The 22,824-nt window shown below is 34.5% G+C and overlaps 1 protein-coding gene across 1 annotated transcript; it reads left to right on the top strand.

Moving 5' to 3' along the window:
- The first annotated feature begins 1,948 nt into the window (after positions 1-1,948).
- On the top strand, positions 1,949-15,049 carry LOC143231380 (synaptotagmin 1-like). Its single transcript, XM_076465925.1, has 5 exons — positions 1,949-2,014; positions 3,324-3,471; positions 9,205-9,515; positions 10,557-10,677; positions 14,624-15,049. The coding sequence occupies exons 1-5, from the start codon at positions 1,949-1,951 to the stop codon at positions 14,917-14,919; spliced, it is 942 nt and encodes a 313-aa protein (XP_076322040.1). The 3' UTR covers positions 14,920-15,049.
- The last annotated feature ends 7,775 nt before the right edge of the window (positions 15,050-22,824 follow it).

The raw sequence follows: 22,824 nt of genomic DNA, 5'->3' as shown, positions 1-22,824 counted from the left end.
ATACACGTGCAGCGCATGTGCCACGCTTGTCCATTTCAGATCGATCTGATAGCCAACAATCGACAACATCCAGTGAACCTTGGACCCCCATTTCGATTCATCCACACTGCACATCACCAGTGACACTGTCGCCAGATCCAACTTTATGGTCCCATTCGCCTACCCATAGTGGGCGACCAAGATCTATGTCCCCGGTTTCACCATTACTATCTCCAGCTTACTTTCATGGAGCGGAGTCGACTAATAATACTGGATCTATTAGTTCAATAGGTACGTTGATATTGTTATTTTATTTCATTTTACACTTGATTCTGAGACCATGATTACTTCATCAAATACTTTATGTAACGTATTTTCTGTTATACTTTAATATCTAAGTTTGTTTCACTTTAATGCTTGTAATGTATATTGTTAAATATGTATAGCGCAAGGCCCGTCTGTCCTCTAAATTTGTAGATTCTCGAGTGTATGAATCAACGAAAGCACTATCATATTTTCGGCTATTGTTGGCAAGTAAACTTTCGAGAATATCGCCTAATGAGTATAACAGCTAGCCATCGCAAGACGCCTAAAGACAGTTTAATATTGTTGGTTTGCTACATTCAGTATCCTCCAAGCCTCGGAACCTGTAATTGTGATAAACGCTTATTACTCGGTAAAATACAGATATTTGACCAGAAAAGTTTATAAATTTCGAAAATCACGAATCGTTCAATTTCAGAGAATTAAATTTGGGCGTTAGTATTTTTACGAGATCATTAGATATCTATCTTCTTCTGCGAAAAGTAAGCTTATAAACCGCGTTAGACCAAACAAGAATAGAGCTAGCTAGCATTCTCGTCAAGTGAAGTGTATCTGTGTGTCAACATAAAATTAATTCGCTCATCGTGGACTTGGACTGTCGATAAAATATTCAATTCCATACCAGGCAGAAGGCTGAATATTGTTTGTGAGTTTGAAATATTTTGTATATAAATAACTATTTGCAATAATTATTTATAATAACCATTATTATTGTTGTTTGTATATTAAAATATATTTATGTTAAGAAAGAAAATTGTATGTATCAATTTTGTTGGCAAATATCATAAAGTTAATACGTACTGACATTTAATTAACCTGTAAATTATAATTAAAATTCTCAACTCTTTTAATCGCAATATATGACGTACATAATATAATAAATCGGAGAATCGTCTGAGATAAATAATATGCAGCATTCCAAACTCTTCGATGTGACTCTTTACAATGTGAGGGAACCTCCCAGAGAAAACTCTTTTTGCACACTTTCCTTCTTTCGGATTTAAGTATCCATTCACGTATTTGTTATTTTTGTGACATATTAAGGGGCTCCTTTGAATCCTATAGGTATAGGGGAGTGGGCCTCTCAGGAAATTTTCTGTTTCTTCAGTTTACTTCCTCTTGGGCCCTAACCTCCGTATTTGCTGGATGTATTCTGTAAAGGGGAAGAGAGGATCCTGGTGATGGCGATGGAGTTTTGGTTGATATCGATGGCAATTCGACACATCATTTTGGCCTTGAATTCCTGTAGACGGGTGGCCATGGAATGCCTTTCCCAAGGTTAATTAGTTGATCCTATTTTGCTATGGTCAGTTAATTACCAGTGTTGGACGTTCTCAATGTGTAATGTTAACATTGTGTGTGGCGTTGGTGTTTGGGTATGGTGTCAAAGAAACTCTAGCATAGCTGCAATGTCATTATTTGACATTTTAGTGGGCCTTCTTCTATAGCTGTATGGTGGGTGGAGACACTAAATATTCTCCATTTCTTATGTCATTCTATATCCCCCAAACACCATTCAAAATACGTTGATTGGAAAGCAACCACATGTGGAAAATTGTTCCACAGTCACAGTTACCACCCAAGTCAGTTCCTGTTCCTCCTTTTTTTAACATTTCCTTCTCTATCTGTCAAACGTTTAAGACAAATGTCTCCATTTTTCACCCAAAAGAAATTAGAAGAGCATGCTAGCTTTCCAAAATCAGTCAAGAAGGTACATTCTAGTGACATTTTTATCCAAACATCAACAACACAACGTAGTGACCTGCTTCTCAAATTGGAGTTCATAAGGGATATAACGGTTACTGCCCATACTACTTTAAATTCCTCCTGTGGAGTAACTTATGAGACGGATTTACCCAAGTCAGATGTTCTTTCCAGATTTTCCATCTAAGAAGTTTTAGCTGTTCATCATATCTCCATTTGTAAAGATGGAATTATACAATTCATTTGGTTTCTTATTTTGACGTTTACATCTCAGAATCCTCCTTTGTAGATTTCTGTACTTTGTGAGGGGACCTCCCAGAGGATTTCTGTTCTTTTAGTTTACCTTCTCTGGGATCTAAACATCCACCCATGTGTTTGCCATGCATGTCGAAGCCTATCGAAAATGAAATATAATTTTATAAAATTAGTTTCATTCTAAATTTATTGCTAATTACATGTTTAAAACTTATTTTTATTGACAGAAATATCGCGTGTTTCACAACTTTCCTGTTGGTTCCTAACTTACTACCAAGCGCATACATTTATAACTTAACCTACATAAATACCTTGTCATAACCCTGTTTGAAAAGTTGTTTGTAGACATACAAAGTTACTATCTTATAATCATACATAAAATATTTTGCATTATGTGCTACAAGTTGTTCATTATTTACAAATGTAATAGTGTAAATAGGGCAGAATTTTAAATATACCTCTTATTAGAGCTTTAACCAGCAAATAATCTTTATTCTGACACAATAGATTTAGAAAAAGTTTATCTTGTGTATCGCGCAAAGCTACACAAGGGCTATTTACGCTAGCCGTCCCTAATTTAGCAGTGTAAGACTAGAGGGAAGGCAGCTAGTCATCACCACCCACCGCCAACTCTTGGGCTACTCTTTTACCAACGAATAGTGGGATTGACCGTCACATTATAACGCCCCCACGGCTGGGAGGGCGAGCATGTTTGGCGCGACTCGGGCTCGAACCCGCGACCCTCGGATTACGAGTCGAACGCCGTAACACTCTTGGCCATGCCAGGCCTTTTTGAACTTCCAAAACGACTGTACCTAATACGTAAATGTCATATCCCTCTTTAAAATTAATGGAGAAACACTTTTCTTGCCTGTTGCTGTTATTTTGTATATTAATCTGTGGAATGTGTTTGTCAAGGAAATTTGTAGAATGAAAAACAAATGAACTGTAACAACGTACATTTCATAAAATGCTACTTAATTCATATTTTGTGAGAACTGTTGATGACTTTATGAGCAGAACTGGAAATCTGCAGCTTTTTTTGCTTTTTTTTTAACTAGGAGCCATTCAGCCTGACCTTTACAAAAAAGAAAGATATCGTGTTTCTACCGTCTTCGAACAGCCAGAGAAAGGATAAGTGTGGTAGATTACATTTTCGACTGAAGTACGACTTTAATCGATCTGATCTCGTCGTGCACGTTATTGAAGGTAAGTTTAGGCTAATTAGATAATTTATTAAATGGGGTTTTAAATTGCTGACGTCCGCCAATAGCTTAGTGATAAGCTTGGGGCACATGATGCTACAATTGGAGTTCTATTTCTGCAAATAGCAAGTACTGGTGGATCATTGTGTAGATTTGATTAAACTACTATGAAACTAAGCTGATTATTCCTTTCCTACCATCTATTGGCATTTAAAATACACATAAATATCGTAATAATTGTTTTTATAAGTATAAAAACATTTTAATGAGGTTTAATAGTGACATTAGTTTTTTTGTTATCATAACTGTTACTAGAGTGATTCGCTATATTGAGATTGTATCATTAACTTTATCATCGGCCATAAACCCAATAATATCTCATGAGGTTTAGTCAAGCCAGAAGTCATAGGTTAGTGATTACTCCATGTAATAAGCTAACAATGCAAAATAATCATTATAATACAATAATATGTATAAAATAAAATATAAATTAATAAAAAAGTAAAAGTAGATATATTGAAATTTCTAACCAACATTGCGTAAAAGTTTCATTTGCTTAGAATGATTTTCAACTACAATTCATCCCTCTGCGATAAATATTGTACTTGAATCGTCAAGCTTAGTAGATATAGGTCAGTAATAAATTCATAAATTAACACTAAATCGTTACTGAGTTACCCCCAGTGGCTCAGCGGTATGTCTGCGGACTTACAACGCTAAAATCCGGGTTTCGATACTTGTGGTGGGCTGAGCACAGATAGCCCAATGTGTAGCCTTGTGTTTAACTCAAAAACAACAACAACTTACTGAGTCGACTTATAAAGATAAATTTACAATGGTTATTTTATTGTACTAACTTAACTATAATAACGTTATCATATGTAAAACATCTTCCCATTATCGTTCTGCCAGTTTGTTTTAAAATGCGCGCGAAACTACACGTGAGCTACCCGCACTAGCTGTCTCTAATTTAGCAGTGTAAAACAAGAGGAGAGGCAGCTAGTCATCACAACTCACGGCAAACTCTTGCGCTACTCTTTTACCAACTAATAGTAGAATTGACTTTCATTGTATAACGCCTCCACGGCTGAAAAAGGGAGTATTTTTGTTGTGACAGGGATTCGAACCCACGAATTTCAGGTGACGAATCGAGAGCCCTACCCACTTGGCCATGTTGAGCCTAATGGTTCTGTCTACATCATTTAAATTTCGCAATGCTAAATTTACTATCATTGTTTTTTTCTATACTAATGTTTTTATATTAAAATTGCCATAACATATTTTTATACCATTATTTTGTTGTAAGAAATTCATAACAACTACAGTAATGTAGAATTTTATATTGTTATATATATTTATCTTAGTAGTGTTTTTATTATCATTTTACCATATTAACATTACCATTGTGACTTTATCATAACAACTTTAACATGCGACTGATTTACAATTATATATTTATTTTAATATTGATTTTTGTTTTAGTTAAATATATATTTAGAAATGCAGTTAACTTATACTATTACATGTCTATTACAAAATTCCCACCTATTCCTTAAATTTGTAGAAGATTCTCGAGCGTAAGAATCAACAATGTACTATGTGTGTATATAAAATACTAGTGATTGACAGTAGTATTGCCAACTCAACTTTCGAGAATTTCGACTATAGTGTATAAATCGACGCCGAAGAGACAGTTTTATTTGTTTGGTTTACGAAATTTAGTATAATACACTGTTGGCCAAAATCTTAAGGCCAATAAACATGAAGAAAAAATATGCATCTTGCGTTGTTAGACTCAACCACCTATTTGAGTAGAGCTTCAAAAGATGAAAATAAGAAAAGGGGAAAAAAAACTTTTAATACTTAATAGGTAAAATGTAAACACTATGAAATTAGTCTAAATACCAGCTTGTCAAAAGTTTAAGACCATACTGAAAAGAAACGTTAATCGGTAAACATGTAACGATATTTACTCATTTGTGTTCAAGCATTAGCGTTGTCAACATCTTCCACTGACATCTCCTGTGTTACATTGGATAAAAACAAGACAAAGGCTAAAAAGTTGACAGAGTTTGAACGTGGCAGAATTGTCGAGCTGCAAAAGCAAGGTCTCTCTCAACGTGCCATCGCTGGTGAGATTGGGCGTAGTAAAACTGCTGTTGAGAATTTCTTAAAAGACCCTGAGGGATACGAAACGAGAATTTCAAGTGGTCGGCCCAAGAAAATTTTGCCGGCGTCGAACCAGATTAAGGCCCTTATGGACGGCATCTACGAGAGAAAGGCTTTATAAACCGTAAAGGTCCTCAAAAGCCACGCCTTCTTTCACGCCACGAAGCAGCACAATTAAACTTTGCTGAGAAGCACCTAACATGGGACGTAGAAAATTGGACAAGGGTTTTGTTCTCTGGTGAGAGAAAAATTAACCTGGATGGTCCAGATGGCTTCCAACGTTAATGGAGACATTTCCTACACGAAACAGTGGAAGAGGTTCCATCACGATCTGGGATGTTTTCTCCTTCCATGGAACAATGGAGCTTCAAGTTATACAGGGGCGTCAAACAGCAGCTGTCTACATTGGCATGTTGGAGAGAGCAACCTTATTGACTGAAGGCCCTCGCCCTTATTATTTTTATTATGTTATAGTAAGCCTAAAACAACTCCAATACCTTTATCATACAGCTTTGTGATAGTAACTTCACACCAAACATTTATTATGATAAATTTATAACAGGTTTTCCATTGTATTATTAATTTAAGAATTTTACCACAGTAAACTTATTATAAGAGCTTAACTACAGAAACTTTATCATCACGTTTTTATTTAGTGTTTTATCATAAAAAGGTTTGCCGTGTCAGCTTTATCATAACAACTTATTGAGTATAGTAATCAAATCATAATAAATGTTACTGTACCAACCAATCTTATTATAAAAAGTGCCTTGTTCATTTATTCTTAAAAAATCTGCCATAATAACAACTTCATCAGTTTACCTTCATCACAAGAATATTTTCTTGGTAAATTTATCATAGCGTTTCAATAGTAACTTCATCTTTACAATATTTATATGATAACTTTGGCGTAACAACTTCACCCTAGTACTTTATCATAACACCTTTCTATTGTAACCTTATCGTAACAGTTTTATTATAGTATATTATTACATGTTTATCCTAGTGTTAACAGCCTTAATAAGAACTTTAACATAACAATTTTACCATTGCTCTTTATAATAACAAACCTATTAATTGTAACGTCTCAGTGATATGTTCATGGTGGTTTTCAGTCCAGCGACCCTCATTAAGAGAACAAGATAAGGCAGATAGATTATCAAAAGTATCTATTTTAAAATTTGATAGTGTACTAATATTAAACATATTATTTCGTTTTTTCTTTCTCTTTCCATATATTATGTGGTATTGTTACTTTAAATATAAAATATAATTTATCTTTACAAAGTTAATGTTTAGGATTTTTTCATCTTGCTGTAAGGGAAATTTTTTTTCACAAATCTATATCTTTTAAGTGCTAATTATTAATAAATCTTAATTATCAGTCAAATATAAACCCATTTCTGCAAGCGAATCTGATTCTAACTCCAGGTAAGAAATAAATGTTTGGTTTAATAGGGTTTCTGTTTACTCCACCCAGTGTGCCTAACTCTCAAGCAATAAGAAGGCAAACAGTTACTATGGAAACCATATTGAAACCTTGACGTTAATAGTTGCTAAGAAACATATATTCCATGAAGCTTTGAAACTAGTTAACATACTTGTTTATGTTTTTTTCTCTTCTAATGAAAAAATCAATTTTTTTTATGCCGTATACTGCATTATGTCTTATTATTGGCAACCATTAAATTAGGGTCGTACTAAAGAAACAAAACTAATATACATAACGTCAAAAATTAACTAGGAAAATCTGATTTTAGTCGTTCATTCTAAGTGGGTGGCAAAATATCAATCGACAGTTCATAATGGAATCGTTTCAGTGATTTCTCATTTAAAATATAAACAGTAAGTATGGTAAAAGTATGTAGATACAGGTTTAAACAAATCGGTGTTGTGTGCGGTAAAACCTATCTTTCTACTGAAAGTATGTAGATACAGGTTTAAACAAATCGGTGTGGTGTGCGGTAAAACCTATCTTTCTACTGAAAGTATGTAGATACAGGTTTAAACAAATCGGTGTGGTGTGCGGTAAAACCTATCTTTCTACTGAAAGTATGTAGACATAGATTTAAACAAATCGGTGTGGTGTGCGGTAAAACCTATCTTTCTACTGAAAGTATGTAGATACAGGTTTTACAATTAGGTGTTGTGTGTGGAATTATACAAATAAAGGTTTATACAAGTATTTGCTGTATGTTTTTTTTGTAAAATACATTTTTCGAGCAAATTAAGCCTATAATGTAGTTTGTAGCCTTAAAAACATGTTAATAAAAACGTGTTACACTCACCTTATCCAGTAAATAAGCCTATAAACACTGTACATCACATAATGAACACAAACATCAAAATAGCAAACGCGTCTTGTGCGACACATGAGGCAAATGTCAAACCAGAGACTACTAAGTGCAGACATAGCTGTGCCTAATTTAGTAGTGTTGGCCAGAGAGTAACAGGTGTCTATCGCTTAACACCTAATAACGTCCACATCGTTAAGTCAGCAATAAACGTCATCTCGAACGATTTATTAACATACACCATGTTGCGAATCATCTCTAATCATTGTTGCATACGACATTTAAAAATTAATGCTTACTTAGAGACAGCGATAAATATGTAGGCTTATAACGCTAAATACCGGATATTCATGGTGGCCACAGTAAACATAGCCTATTATGTAAATTTTTGTTGAACAATAACTGAACCTAATTTATTATTATTGTTTTAATCTCATTTTTGATAATAATTTTGTCTAGACTAGAACTGCAACCAATATCTTCAATCGCAAAATAAAGTAACTAAATATTTCTGAGTTAATAGCTTTCTAAACTGTGTGAGAAGTTTTGATTTCAACATTGATTATTTTCATACGTATTGTTAAAATACTTTGAAATTCGGAGAAAATATTTCATTTATTTTTCAGTTTTCAATTTAGAATTGGAAACGAATTTATCACTTCCTGGATACATATTTCAAATTCTAACCGCTGCTCGATTCTCTTATTTTTATTTTGTAGTAATAATTTTGCTGAAATGTTACAATTCGTTTACATTTTACTGCAAAGTAAACACCACTAAATTATTATATTTGGTAACATTTTCTATATTCGGTTGGTAAATTTATTACGATGCAGCAACAATATCTGGTTCCTTGATTGTGAGGAAAAGTTAAAACTGAATAAACATTTCTTGGTTTGGTTTTAAATTTTGCGCAAAGCTACTCGAGAGCTATCTGCGTTAGCCGTCCCTGATTTTGTAGTGTAAGACTAGAAGGAAGGCGGCTAATCAGCACCACCCACTGCTAACTCCTGGGCTACTCTTTTACCAACAAATATTGGGATTGACCATAACATTATAACGCTCCTCCGGCTGAAAAGCCAACGCTATTTGGTGCGACGGGGATTCGAACCTGCGACTATCAAATTATGAGTTGAATGCTTTAACCCACCTGGCCATGCCAAACATTTCTTCAGCTCTCAGTATTAATGGTTAACAAACAAAAAAAATTTAAGACATTAACTCTAGTTCATTTAGAAATGTGAAAAATATTTTACTGTTGTTTTTTTTTTCAGCTGTAGATATAAGTGCAATATCGGAAAACGGTTTTAATGATCCTTATGTCAAAGTCGCCTTGGTACCGGAAGTAGATACGAAAACGAGACAAACAGAGATTCAGCGTAACACTACTAACCCTATATTCGACGAAGTTTTCAAATTTCCGGTTTCATTTGAAGACCTCTCAGAGAAAACCTTGCTACTTCAAGTCTTCGATTATGACAGATTCTCTCGAAATGATATTACTGGAGACGTAAGAGTAAAAATGTGTGATCTCGATGTTACAACAGAAGTGGAGGTCTGGAGTGAAATATCCAAAACTGATAAGGTAAGAACTGAATTGTTTTTAATCTAAAATCTTTTAGAAATTGAACTTCAAAATGAAACTATAAAACAATAAATGTATCATAATTTGAAATAAAAAAATTATGATAAACTGTGAAAAACAAACAATTTTCAGTTCTTATACAAACAAATAAAGACATGATTTTATTTTAGGACTAGAGCACTCGAATTTAAAACAACACATAAACTAGTCTATGTACATATATAGATCAATCAGTGGCATAGTAAATGGAATAACACACTCCATTATCGCTAATTTTCAATCTGTCCTGGTATAAATATATAATAACTACAAAACGATTATCAGAAAAAGCGGGAGAATGCATAAAAATAAATCCAAAACCCAAAAGTTACCCAAAGACAAACCCTGGTGAACCCCAGTCGTAATGGATGCGCCTGTGGCGCTTATTCCTTCACTTCGCCAGGTCCAATAATACAGGTCGCGTATTATCCAAACACCTAAAACATCATAGGTTATTATTGTTGAGTAAGGCACTATAAATATAAAGTCTAAACCAGTTATGCTTGTAGCGGAATTACTATTGTGTTTAATACTTCGCACATGTTTGGAAGATTAGCTTCGAAAAACAGAGATTATAAAGACATACATATTAAGAAGAAACGATGCTACGAATTATAAGCGTAGCTATTCTAACTTGTATGTGTTTTTAAAAACGTGTTCCTCAAAAAACAGAAATGCTTCTAAATATTACAATTATAGTAATAGTATTCCGAAACAAAAAGGCTTCGGAAATTATATTAACGTTTTGATATAAGTGATAATTGTTTTTACATGCGTGTTTCTGTTTTTTCGCAAAAGATGGCACCAGTTGTCATGCTTAAGCACAAACACCAGAAGTACACGAAGTCTCTAAATGTGTATGCCAAATTTAAAATATGTCATACTTGATATACGCCAGCATTCTACTTTCACATCTTCAAAGAAACTTAAGAATTAATGTTTCAAAGTTTCTATGTATTATATATGTTAAATCGGTATTTATTTAATCTTTCCTTATGTAAGATATCGAGTGATAGACCAGAAATTCTGCTGTCTCTCAGCTACTTACCCTCTGCCGGTCGATTAACAGTAGTTGTTCTAAAAGCCTCAAATTTAATGGACCCATGCTCAAAAGAGTTTCCAGGTAAGTAAAAGCACGCGTTTTATTATAGCCTTTTACTACATATGATAAAATTGGTTTCTGTTGTGTAGTTGAACAAAGTACAATAATTAAAACCTCACTGAATCAGGGCAAATCAGTGGAAAACCTTTTGCAAGAGCAGCGTTATGATGTTCATATTAGTTTTTATACAAAAGTTAGGTAATAATTTTTTCTTGTTACTAAGCAGCTGTTTATACATCCATTGAGGCTATATCATGCAGATATATATCTTACCGTTCAAGATGTAATATCTGTTATATTTGTGAATTAGGAACTATCTAGTGTAACGTAGGAATTCGACTGTAAATCGGTTCTGTTCAATAAACACTTATTACTTAAATAACGTGGGATTACACGGCAAACGAGTATCATCTAGTATACGACAAACTGATAACGAAGACCGTGACCAGGTGGGTTAAGGCGTTCCACTCATAATCTGAGGGACACGGGTTCGAATCCCGGTTGCACCAAACATGCTCGTCCTTTCAGCCGTGGGGACGTTGTAATGTAACAATCAATCCCATTATTCGTTGGTAAAAGAGTAGCCCAAGAGTTAGTTTTGAATCTTATAAAGAACGTTTGCAATAGTATTTCAAGGGCAATGACATTGCTGAAGCTAAACAGTATTTTTATTTTGAGTGTTATTGGTGCCAAGAGGTATGCACTATTGAAAACTTTGTGTCACTAAGAAAACCGTCAACTAAGTTATATGCCGACCTAACAACTATATTGAAACATTTATAAATAACTGTTGCAATGGAACCGGCTAAGCACGATGTACGGGAGCTACAGCAGCAAGATTCTGTGAACGAGTTTTTAGAGAGTGGCAAGAAGAACGACGATAATCCACAAAGTCACATAAGTCCGACTCGGAAGAAACGAAAACAGTGCGCGATTCAGTGAAACAAAGTTGTAAGTCAACACAACGTAGGAAGTCGTGTAAACATTGCACAAAACGACAACATGTTCCTTTGAAATGTTATTACGAGAACTGTAACTGTTATTTTTGTGGATTAATAGGCGTGTAAGTCTAACGTTAATCCGAACGAGCACAAGCTACGAAGTAGGTGTTTGAAGACAATTCTGACACTAAGGAATGTGCGACGATTTTTTTGGTCTCCATAAGATTAATTTGTCAAAAATCGGTGCCTATACCAACATCAGTAACTTTATCAGTTGAAGCTGAGAAATCGTTTTTTTTTTTCAATTTGAAGTGAATAGAGGCTCATTAGTGACGATTATTCTCGAAGATATCTACATTCAGCAATTGACAGTTGTCAAACTTATTCCATGCTACAAAGTTCTTCGTGCGTACACAGAAGAGATACTGTCACGGCACCAATTGTGATTACCAAGTTGCAAAATCAGCCAGCAATTTTAGGGTGTGATTCATTACACGAATCAAACTTAATTGGATTACATTGTTCGAAATTACAAATGGTATTTGATTAACAAATATAAGTGTTTATTCAGGGTTTTCTAGGGATAAATAAAGAGTACACAGCAAAATCCTTGTGAAATCTGATGCAATGCAAAATTCGTTCGCTATCGTACTCCCTGAAGTCTAGAGTCTGAAGAAATTGGACGTTTGCCACCTTGGGTAGTGGAAAACTTTACTCCAAGCTTGATATGAGCCAAGTTTGTCAAAAACTACTCGCTGATGAATATTCTTGCAAATACTTAACTATAAACACCCACAAAAAGCTTTATCAATATAACATATTACAGTTTAGCACTCCGACAAATTTCTAGAATAAGGTCTAGCAGAGACTCTAGGGTCTGGAAAGCATCTTGTGTTATCTTGAAAATATTCTGGTTGGAGGACCAACATGCGATTAGCATCTACAAGTTCACTAGTCTGTTTCTAAATGCCTACATCATTACAGCATTCACCTCAAGGTAGAAAATATCATATTATGCAATCCAATGTTGAATGTCTGAGATACGATCGACGTTAAACGTCTACATTCAACCAGTGAGAAAGTGTAAACCATTATCAACGTTTGACAACCAACATGCATAACAGAACTTAGATCTCAGAATGGTCCAATACTATCACAGATTTTTTGCCAAATTTATTGACTCATTTACTCTATTTGAATGAAATTTTGTAAAACCAAAAAGCTGGGTATGAACAAAAGAAAGTAATAATGTATTTGACTTTCTCGAGAAATATCTGGCATTAGCTCAAATTATGATGTCAAATTGCCAGTACGTTTAGCATGTGACATTAGTGCCTATGAAATGGGAATGGTATTTCACATGTAATGCCTGATGGAAGCAAACGACCTATTGCATTTGCATCGTATTCTTTAAGTTCAAGTGAAAAACATTGTACACAGCTGAAGAAAAAGGCTATTTCATTAGAATACATGTGTAAGAAGTCTCACAACTACTTTTATAGACACCATTTTAGATCAGTGACTGACCAAGTTGCTGCTCCACTTCAGAGATTGGCAATGATTCTGTCATGTTATCAATATAACTTCGAATATCAACGTTTTATAAATCACAGCAGTGCTGACTCTCTTTCGTGTCTTCTGTGTGAAGTTGTATCATCAGATGAAATAAGTATTTATCATGTAGTTAATTCATCTGTGCCATCTAACGGCATTAGAAATGGTACAAATAAATATTCTGTGCTATCAAAAGTTCTAGACTATATTCTGAATGATTGGAAACATCAAGTTAAAATTCCTGATTTACGTGCATATTTCAACTAGAAGCTGGTATTATCTAAAGTGAAAGGATGTGTCTTGTGGGAACTTTGGGTTATTGTTCCACCTCTATACCAACAACGAATTGTTAAGTGAACTACATGATAGACATCCAGTTTTTTGCCGAATGAAGGCCTTAGCCAGGTGTTACTGTTGGTGGCCTGGACTGAATAAGGATATTCAGGACTCCTTGTGTGTAGTGATCGTGCGACTGTGCAAAAAATGCCACCAAAGCGCCTGTGCACTACTGGTCATGGACTACGAGAGTCTGTCAACGCCTTTACACCAACTATAGAGAATCTAAGAAAATGCATTCCTTTGTATTAGTGGATTTACACTCTAAGTGGCCAGAGTTTTCATCTAGTACATCTGAGACAACAATCACAAAACAACATAGTTGATTCTCCTCTTACGGATTACCCAAGGAAGTTGTGTCAGATAATGGTCCACAGTCAACTTCTGCAGAGTTTACCACATTTCTACAAAATAATTGAATCCAACATAAACGCATCACGCTCCTTGTCATGAAACCTCAAATGGTGCATCAGAAAGAATGGTGCAAGTGATGAAGCAAAGATTGAAATCCTACTCAAATTTAAGTCATTTGTGTTAATTGCACATACTTTTTTCAGAACCTCTCATGAAACTCATGGCCAGGTGGTTAAAGCACTCGATTCGTAATCTGAGGGTTACGGGCTCGAATCCCCGTCACACCAAACATGCTCGCCCTTTCAGCCGTGGGGGTGTTATAATGTTACGATCAATCTCACTATTCGTTGGTAAAAGATTAGTTGGCGGTGGGTGGTGATGACTGGCTGCTTTCCCTCTAGTCTTACACTGCTAAATTAGGAACGGCTAGCGCAGATAGTCCTCACGTAGCCTTGCGCGAAATTCAAAACAAAGAAATAAACCAAGGAGCTTTTACGGAAAAATGAAAATTTTCCTTGATTTATCTTATGCCTTCACTGTCATCACTATCGTGTCTTGTATTGGCTTGTAAGCTATGAGAGTGAAAAGTCTCCTTTTTTAACTATTTGTTTTCAAACAGTAAAAGTACGCATAAAAGTTTGGATTTTGAAACCTACTTCATGTTTTAGTGACATATGTGTAATGTTTAACGTACTGCACATGAAATTTTATGTTAATCAATTATAAATGTTTAAAACTTAAAAAAAGGAAAATATTTATTCAGGTATTTCTTTTCAATATAGATTCGTATGTGAAGGTAACTTTTATGAATGGAGAAAGAAAAAAAAAGAAGAAGACGGCTACGAAGCGAGCAACAAACAACCCAGTATGGAACGAAGCTTTAAGTTTTGACGTATCGGAAGGACTGAAACACTGCCGTCTTGTGGTTAATGTAATTAACTGTCACCATGGCAACATAATTCCTCTCGGAACTTGCATTCTTGGTGTGAATGAACGTGGCAGAGAAGTAATGCACTGGCAAGATGTGCTTCGTAATCCTCGTAAGGCTATCGCCATGTGGCATGGATTACACGTCTGATAAGCAACGTTTGTGTGTGTGTGTATTTTTGAAATCTAACTCCTTCTGGACTGAGGAAGAGTCTAGTGTAATGTAATGTAGTTGAGTATTTAAAGATTATCCCCCCTCCTATAAAAAGTTTGAAATTAAACTTGTTGATTTTCATATTAGGAAAGAGAAGTATTATACACATGTTACTTTGGCTCACTTCTTCAACTTGGAAAACTACAGTATTGTAATGTACCCATATTAAACTTCCAATTAGGACGAGCTATCTATTAAAGTGACAAATAAAAATGAGGCCGAAAAGGAGTGTAGCCAATTAAATTCGCTTTTATTACGTTCTTATTTATAACGATTAAAATACATTGTTCCATCAGTTGAACACCAACGGTTTGCAGTCGTAAATCCAACAACACCTTAAGATGTTCGATCCGCTTAGGAGATTTAGACTAGTTCTAAATCCATATACTAAATTAACAAAGCAGAGCAATCTCTAAAACTAAAATATAATAATATTAAATGATATTAAAAATACATATATTTAACATTCTGAAGAATTATTTTACTGAAAGTAACATTAAACAAAGAATAAAGTGTACTTAAAGAAAAAAACGAACATCAGTTGCTAGCTTCAACTGTTGTCGTATATGTGATATCCACCTGATGGTTATGATTGGTTATTCAAATACACCTTACAGCAGCAATAATAAATCAAATCTGTTTCTAAAGTCGCTTGTCTTTCACTACTGCGCCATCTAATATATAAATTTCTTGTTTCAATCTAGAGAATTCGGTTGTACTCGTAAAGTTTATCATAATTTCATTACTTCAGTACCGGTAAATATGTAACATTTAAAATAATTATTTATGGCTAAAGTAGCGTCTGCTGTTATGACGTCATTTTATTCTCGAATATCTTGAAAAACATTTAAACAAAGTTGTGGTAATCAGCACTTTGTATAATGCTTTCACAGTATCATGTTTTCCTTGTAATGTAATCTATTAATCTACCTACGTTGAGTGGTTCCTTGTATCAGAGCTACCTCCAAACAATTTTACTCAAGATTCAGAGAATAAGTAGTAACAGATTCCAGAAACCGGCCAGTCGTTCCTAAAATCAGAACAACCGTCTAGTCATTTCCTTTTAGTTTTATCAACCAATGTTCTACAAATACATGGAATGTAATGTATTTATCTCATGCTTGACACATGAATTAGGTTGAAGTTATTATTTTACACAAAATATTCTAATACTTGATACAATAATTAGATTGGAGTTGTTTGTTTGACCTATCATATTCTAATACTTGTCACTAGAGTTGTTATTTTACTCGATCTTGACTGATACTTGATAGAAGAACTAATGTAGAGTTGTTTGTTTTACCCTACGTATTCTGATAATTGACACTTGAATTAGTTTGAAATTGTAGGTTTTAACCAGTTTTCTCTGATACAGTAATACAGGAATTAGTTTGGAATTGTTAGTTTTACCCATTAGATCGCGACAGCTTTACAACGTTTAAGATCCATAGCTTAGCTATCATTATCAGTTTCTTGTATTTTTCTGCACACGCTTAACACTATTAACCAAATTTTAAAAAAAAATTGGAAGAGTGACAATTTTATTGAATAGAATAATAATATTTAATGAAACTCCCTTCTGGTATATTTCTTTATAGTAATAATAATGTTTATAGTGCATAGATGGCGCTTATTTGTTATCTCTTGTTTGTTATGAATTTCGAAACAAAATTGTTGAGTTTTATAATTATTTAATATTATCATACATTTCTCTTAGTCTGACATAAAATCTTGATCACAGTTTCTTAAAGTACAATCGTACAGTTATCTTCAAAACTATAATTAATTGATAGACAAAGATTAAATATTCTAATGGCCTTGAAATATTTCCCGCTGGTTTTCAGAAGAGTTTATTTTTCTTGCATAGGTTCCTGACATTAAAATAATATTATTTGAATTTATGTAGAGTGCTAGTTTCAGCCATGCTCAACAGAAGATTCCATATCGACACCATGTACGTTGTAAGTATATTTTACCCTAGTGTTAAAGATAAATTTATTTTTTAACTCTGCACAGAAATGAGATGATTTTTTTTTTCGAATGAAGGGTTAAAATGAAATTGGAATACCTTTAGAAATACGAATATAATAATACAGTGTTGATAGTAACAGACTTATTAATCCATTTTACGATAGAAATGTATTATAAATGTTTTGTAGATGCTATCAAATCCTTAACGTGAATAAGTTTTCGTATTAATTTAAAATTATTTTAAATGTGTGACATGTCATAACGACGTGAGAAAAGCTTAGTATCATTGTTCAAACAAGATTAATTAAGATTGTATTATTACAAAGAAGTTTCCACTAGAAGTCAAACATAAGTTTCATCGTCCACTTTGTAAGCCTAGCTTTAGTGCAATAAATATGAAAAATTTCAAAGTAGGTTTGAATCTTCTGAATATATATTACACAAGAACAAATGTTAATAAAATGTATTTTGTGGAGTTCAGTGGTTCGTGTTTGACAGTTTTTTTTTCATTCTCAACTTTATATACATGTGTTGAAAAGTAATTTCATAACATCAAGTCAGAACTGGAATATTCCATAAACCGAGGTTTATGAGCCACATTTTCCCACCTGTTTTTATACATTTCTGAAATTAAATGTTTACGTTTAGAATTACTGTTAATTACTTTTCATTCCTTCAATTACATTCAAGTTAAAGGACATTGTGTTTACATCTGTTAATAATAATTTTGAAAAACAAAACAAAAAACGTGTCACTGACTTAGAAATTATTGGAAAAACACCAATTTTTATCATAGAAAATTGAGTATACTATAGTTCCAAATAGCAAGTTAGCTTTGTTTCACATTTTAATGACCATGTGATTAGGGCGTTCGACTCGTAGTTTGAGGGTCGCAGGTTCGAATTTCCCTCACATCAACATGTTCGCCCTTTCATCAGTGGGGGCACTATTATGTCACGATCAACTCCACTATTCGTTGGTAAAAGAGTAGACCAAGATTTGGCGGTGGGTGGTGACGGCTAGCTGCCTTCCCTCTACTCTCACACTGCTAAATTAGGGACGGCTAGTGCAGATAGCCCTCGTGTAGCTTTGCGCGAAATTCAAAACAAACAAATACATTTTAATTCCTAACGATAAGCATCCCATATTTCTTAAACAATATCAACTATAGATATATAACAGGTGAACATGTAGGAGAATTTGTTCTCTTAGTCACGAAGAATTTAACCAACAGAATTAACCATAGCTGAAAACTGTATTACACGTATCATGTGAAGAATGGTTCAAACTGTTTCGTTGTGTTAAACTCTGCAGCTCTTCCCTAAATTCGGTTCTAATTCATTGAATCATATTCACTGTCTTTAACCTAATAGAGTTGATATGGTTTTGTGGCGAAAAAGTGTAAAATATGATATTATCAGTTCTATTGTAACAATGTCACATTTATTACTCATTACACTACTGGGCTTAGTCTTTGAACACTATTAAACTTGAAATCCGTTAAACGACCACTGTAAACAGCATTTCGATTTAGAATTTTACGTTGTAATGCAGTTGATATGATGAACTCATGTGTTGAGCGCAAGGTATAAACACAAAATGTACGAAAGATGCTTCTGGAATCTCTCGTAATACCAATAAATAATGGTGTGATAACATTTGTATCAATCTTATTCTAATTTAATCTACACTGGACATAACATCTAGTGGTTCATTAAAACTTATGATACTGTGGGTTACTCGTTCATTATAAGAACGCTATTTTGGTCCCATGCTGCTATTGGAGATATTTCTTCTACAGTCGATTGTGCTCAGTCTCATAGCAGTGATTACGCACTTTTATTCGACATCGCGGTTTCTGAAAGGACTTCGAGGACAATCTTAGATCACACATTTTTATAACTTGTTATATGACCTTCATAATATATTTAAACAGAGGAAATAAACAAGTCTACTAAAGATGCATCAGGAAACACACATTTTAAGAAACTTGTCGCATACCCTTCACACTATGTTTAAACAGAAGAAATAAACAATAGTCTAATGGAGATGTTTTAGGAAACTAGTTATGTTGTTATCGAATGGGATTGCTGTGATTTTATTCTGCCATTTATTTACACAGAGACAGTCGTTGGTTTTAAAGTGTAACTAGAAGATTGCAAATATTTAAGTTGTGAATCGACAGCAGTTTCTAATCCTTGTTCTTTATCTTTCAAGTGGTACCAGAGAATATACTTAGTTTCATTGTAATGAGGTCTTTGTTCATGAGTAACTTGAGATGTGGGGTTTAAACCCTTTTCTGTTTTGATGTGCAAAATTTCCTGCTTCCTGTGAATATTCGTAAACTCGTTTTTCTTCAAAAAGTTCTAAACCTCGTGCCTTCTTCGTTTATAATTTTCTATATCCTTCCTCGGAAAAGGCTGTGGCAAAGCATCCATCCACAAATATTACTATCGGAATTATACTGTCAAAAGGCTGGTACTATGCTCTAGGAATCGAATGCATAGGTGTTAAACACACTGGTCGTAAAGCCAATGCACGCACCTGTTACACTAAGCCATATACTTACAGCTGCATTTTCTTACAGGAAAATTGTGCATATTACAGTGATAAAAGAATGATGTAAAAAGAAATGAGCAGCGTGGACGTTCCGTTTCCTTGATCTTGCTGAGCAGTACATCTTATGAGAAGCCTTTGTGATGCTATATGCTGATAGAAGTGGTATTAACTTAGGCCTGATGGTTGATAACGTTGTTGCGTACTATGCAAAACTGACCAACACACTACATCTACAGAACGCCTTAGCTGGCTGAGCATGGCATTTAAAAACTTGTAACGTGGCCGTCCTCATAAGCTATAGTACTGAAGGAAATGTCTAGTCGGTAAGAGCATACAACAAATTAGGCACAAGTGAACCTGAATTATATACCTTTTTTCTGGAAAGCCGAGATGGTTCAATCAAAAATAATGTTGTTTGTTTAGAATTAAGCACAAAGCTACACAATGGGCTATCTGTGCTCTGCCCACCACGGGTATCGAAACCCGGTCTTTAGTGTGTAAGTCCGCAAATATGTTACTCAGGGGCAAATGTTGTTAGTCTTACTGTGGTGATCGGCATACTCTTTGAAGGAGAGGTTTGCTTAGGGGCTATCTACTTATTTATCAACAAATAGTGGGATTGACCATTACGCTATAACACCCCAATGGCTGAAAGGGCGAGCATAATTGATGTGACGGGGATTCGAACCCGTGACAGGTTACGAGTCGAGTGCCTTAACCACTTGACCATGCCGAGCCTTGATATAACACAACGGCTTGTTTGCTTATCGGACACAATCTCACAGAACATATACAGGATGATTACAGACATTGAAGATGTTCTTGAAAAGAGCTCTTTCAGAGGAGAGAATAACCCAGGACTTTACCAACACCCATTTTAAGCACTCAGTATAGACCAAGGATCCAGGAGAATGAAATCTTTCAGACTACATCTTCATTTAATCATAAACAATCCTGGGTTTTGGCTTTTCTTTCCATATATATATCTCCTTATATATCAAGAATTATTGAAATAATAATTCATTAATGATTAATATATATTTGCTACTTTATATATTTAATAGATATTTGTTGTTACTGTATTGACGTTTTTACATTTCTTCTGTGAGTTACAAACGGCTGTTGTTATGATTTTGATTTAATAAGTTTTTAGAAATACTAAGAATTGTTTTAGTAATGTCCCAGGGCTCGTTCTGGCTCTCGATGTTCTTGGACGTAGATGTTATGTTTTCCTTGTTTTTTAGTAGTGATATTGGATCGTACGTGAAGATGTTAGAGTCACCTCTAAGAAATGTCTGTTCACAACTGTAAGCTGAATGACCAATTACACTATGTAACACAAGTTTTGTTCTTAGATAGTATGTGTTATTTCTTAATTTCTTATATTGTAAAAGTACTAAAAATGGCCATTATTTCCTTCAAACTTTGATTTTGTGAACAGGATAATGAAGTTTAGAAATTAACCTATTTTCTATGTAAAAACGGGCAAATTTGAACATTTTTATTTACATAAGGTCTCAATAAAACAACATATGAATCAAAATTTACATGTATTTATAGTAAAGTTATACAAAAATGAACAAAAATGTTTAGAAGTGAGTAGTTTTTTAAGATTTGCGACTGTAACATACATCACTTTCACGTATCAGCCCCCCAAATATAGTCTCCCACTACGTTTTCGTTATACACTCCTTGATAGCGGCGTTCAAAGTCCAGTATATCTTGGTGGAAGCGCTCGCCTTGCTCCTCTGAGTATGCTCCCATGTTCTCATTGAATTTATCAAGATGAGCATCAAGGATATGGACTTTCATGGACATCCTGCTGCCCATTTTGCTGTAGTTCTTCACCAGAACCTCAATAATTTCCACATAATTTTCAGCCTTGTGGTTGCCCAAGAAGCTCCAAACCGCTGTGTCAAAACTTCCCCAAGCTTTTTCTTCCTTCCTATTGAGCTTCTTGGGGAATTCTGTGCACTCCAGGATCTTCTTTATTTGTGGTCCAACGAAGACACCAGCTTTGACCTTTGCCTCAGACAGCTTGTGGAAGAAGTCTCGAAGGTACTTGAAGGATGCAGACTCCTTATTAACAGCTGTGACAAATTGTTTCATTTCATAAGACCCAATTTGATGTGCAATGGTAGAAACAACATCTTCTGGAGGTCCACTAGTAGCTCACACTTAACATTGTGTCTCCCCGCAGAAAACTCGGTCCGTTGTGGCCAATGTTTCCTGTTGTAGTGCGCTGCTGTTTCCCTGCTGTCCCAAAGGCAAATATAACAGGGAAACTTGGTAAATCCTCCTTGGAGACCCATCAGGAATGCCACAATTTTTAGGTCTCCGATAATCTCCCAGCCATACTCATCATACTTCAAGGCTTCTAGCAAGATCTTGACGCTGTTGTATTCCTCTTTGAGCAGTACAGCTTTGAGGCTTCTAGATGAACTATCAGTGAAGAGACGCCACTCGTTTAGGTTACAGGAAATTCTAGTTACCTCGCATAGACCGCATAAATTGTGACAGAAGTAGAGCCCATCTTGACGAGTGAAGTTCAACAACATTCTAGAAAGTTCTTGAAAATTCTTGTATGTTCGAGAAAATTCTCTATCAGCTACTCAGCACTGAATCTACCTGGAATGTTCTATAAAATGGGTAAATTTGAAAATTTCATTACCCAGGTAACAAAAGCAAAGTTTGAAGAGAAAAATAGGTCTTTTCCATTTAGTTTAGACATAAGCAATAGAAATAACACTTTTTGTTCAGGAACAAGAAAAAGTAAAAATTTGTCTACATAGTGTTATTTTTCTTTAAGATCATGTGACGAATCACCAGATGTTTGTTTTGCATAAAATAAACTTGAAGGAATTATTTGTATTATTTTCTGGCGGTGGTTTTGCTTTATCAAAGTTAAGAAATTATGGCTTCTAATTATCTTATAATTTCTGTCTTACTGTAATGCTACCTTTTTTTTTTTTAGTGTACCCTAAAAATTATTTATTTTCCCCATCAAAATGTGAATATCAGTAAATAAAAGGTGACAAAGAGGCCTAACCTATTATTTGATAATCTAAGCTCGTTGTTGTTTTAACCTAATAAAATACTTTGTTTTAAAACTGTTAAAATTTCTTACAAACTTAAAGTAGACTTATTTTAATCATTGTGTACGATAACAGCATTCATAGTCCGCGAACACATCAAGAAATTTGGAACATCACATCCAGTTGTTTACTTTTTCTTGACTGGCCTGAGCTTCGAAATGCAGACCAGACGTTAGACAATAAACAGTTTTAGTATCCACTTTTCTTCGCGTTATAT

The sequence above is a fragment of the Tachypleus tridentatus genome, chromosome 11, assembly GCF_004210375.1.
Source record: "Tachypleus tridentatus isolate NWPU-2018 chromosome 11, ASM421037v1, whole genome shotgun sequence".
NCBI classification, from domain to species: domain Eukaryota; kingdom Metazoa; phylum Arthropoda; class Merostomata; order Xiphosura; family Limulidae; genus Tachypleus; species Tachypleus tridentatus.
This window is presented reverse-complemented; position numbering and strand designations above follow the sequence as displayed.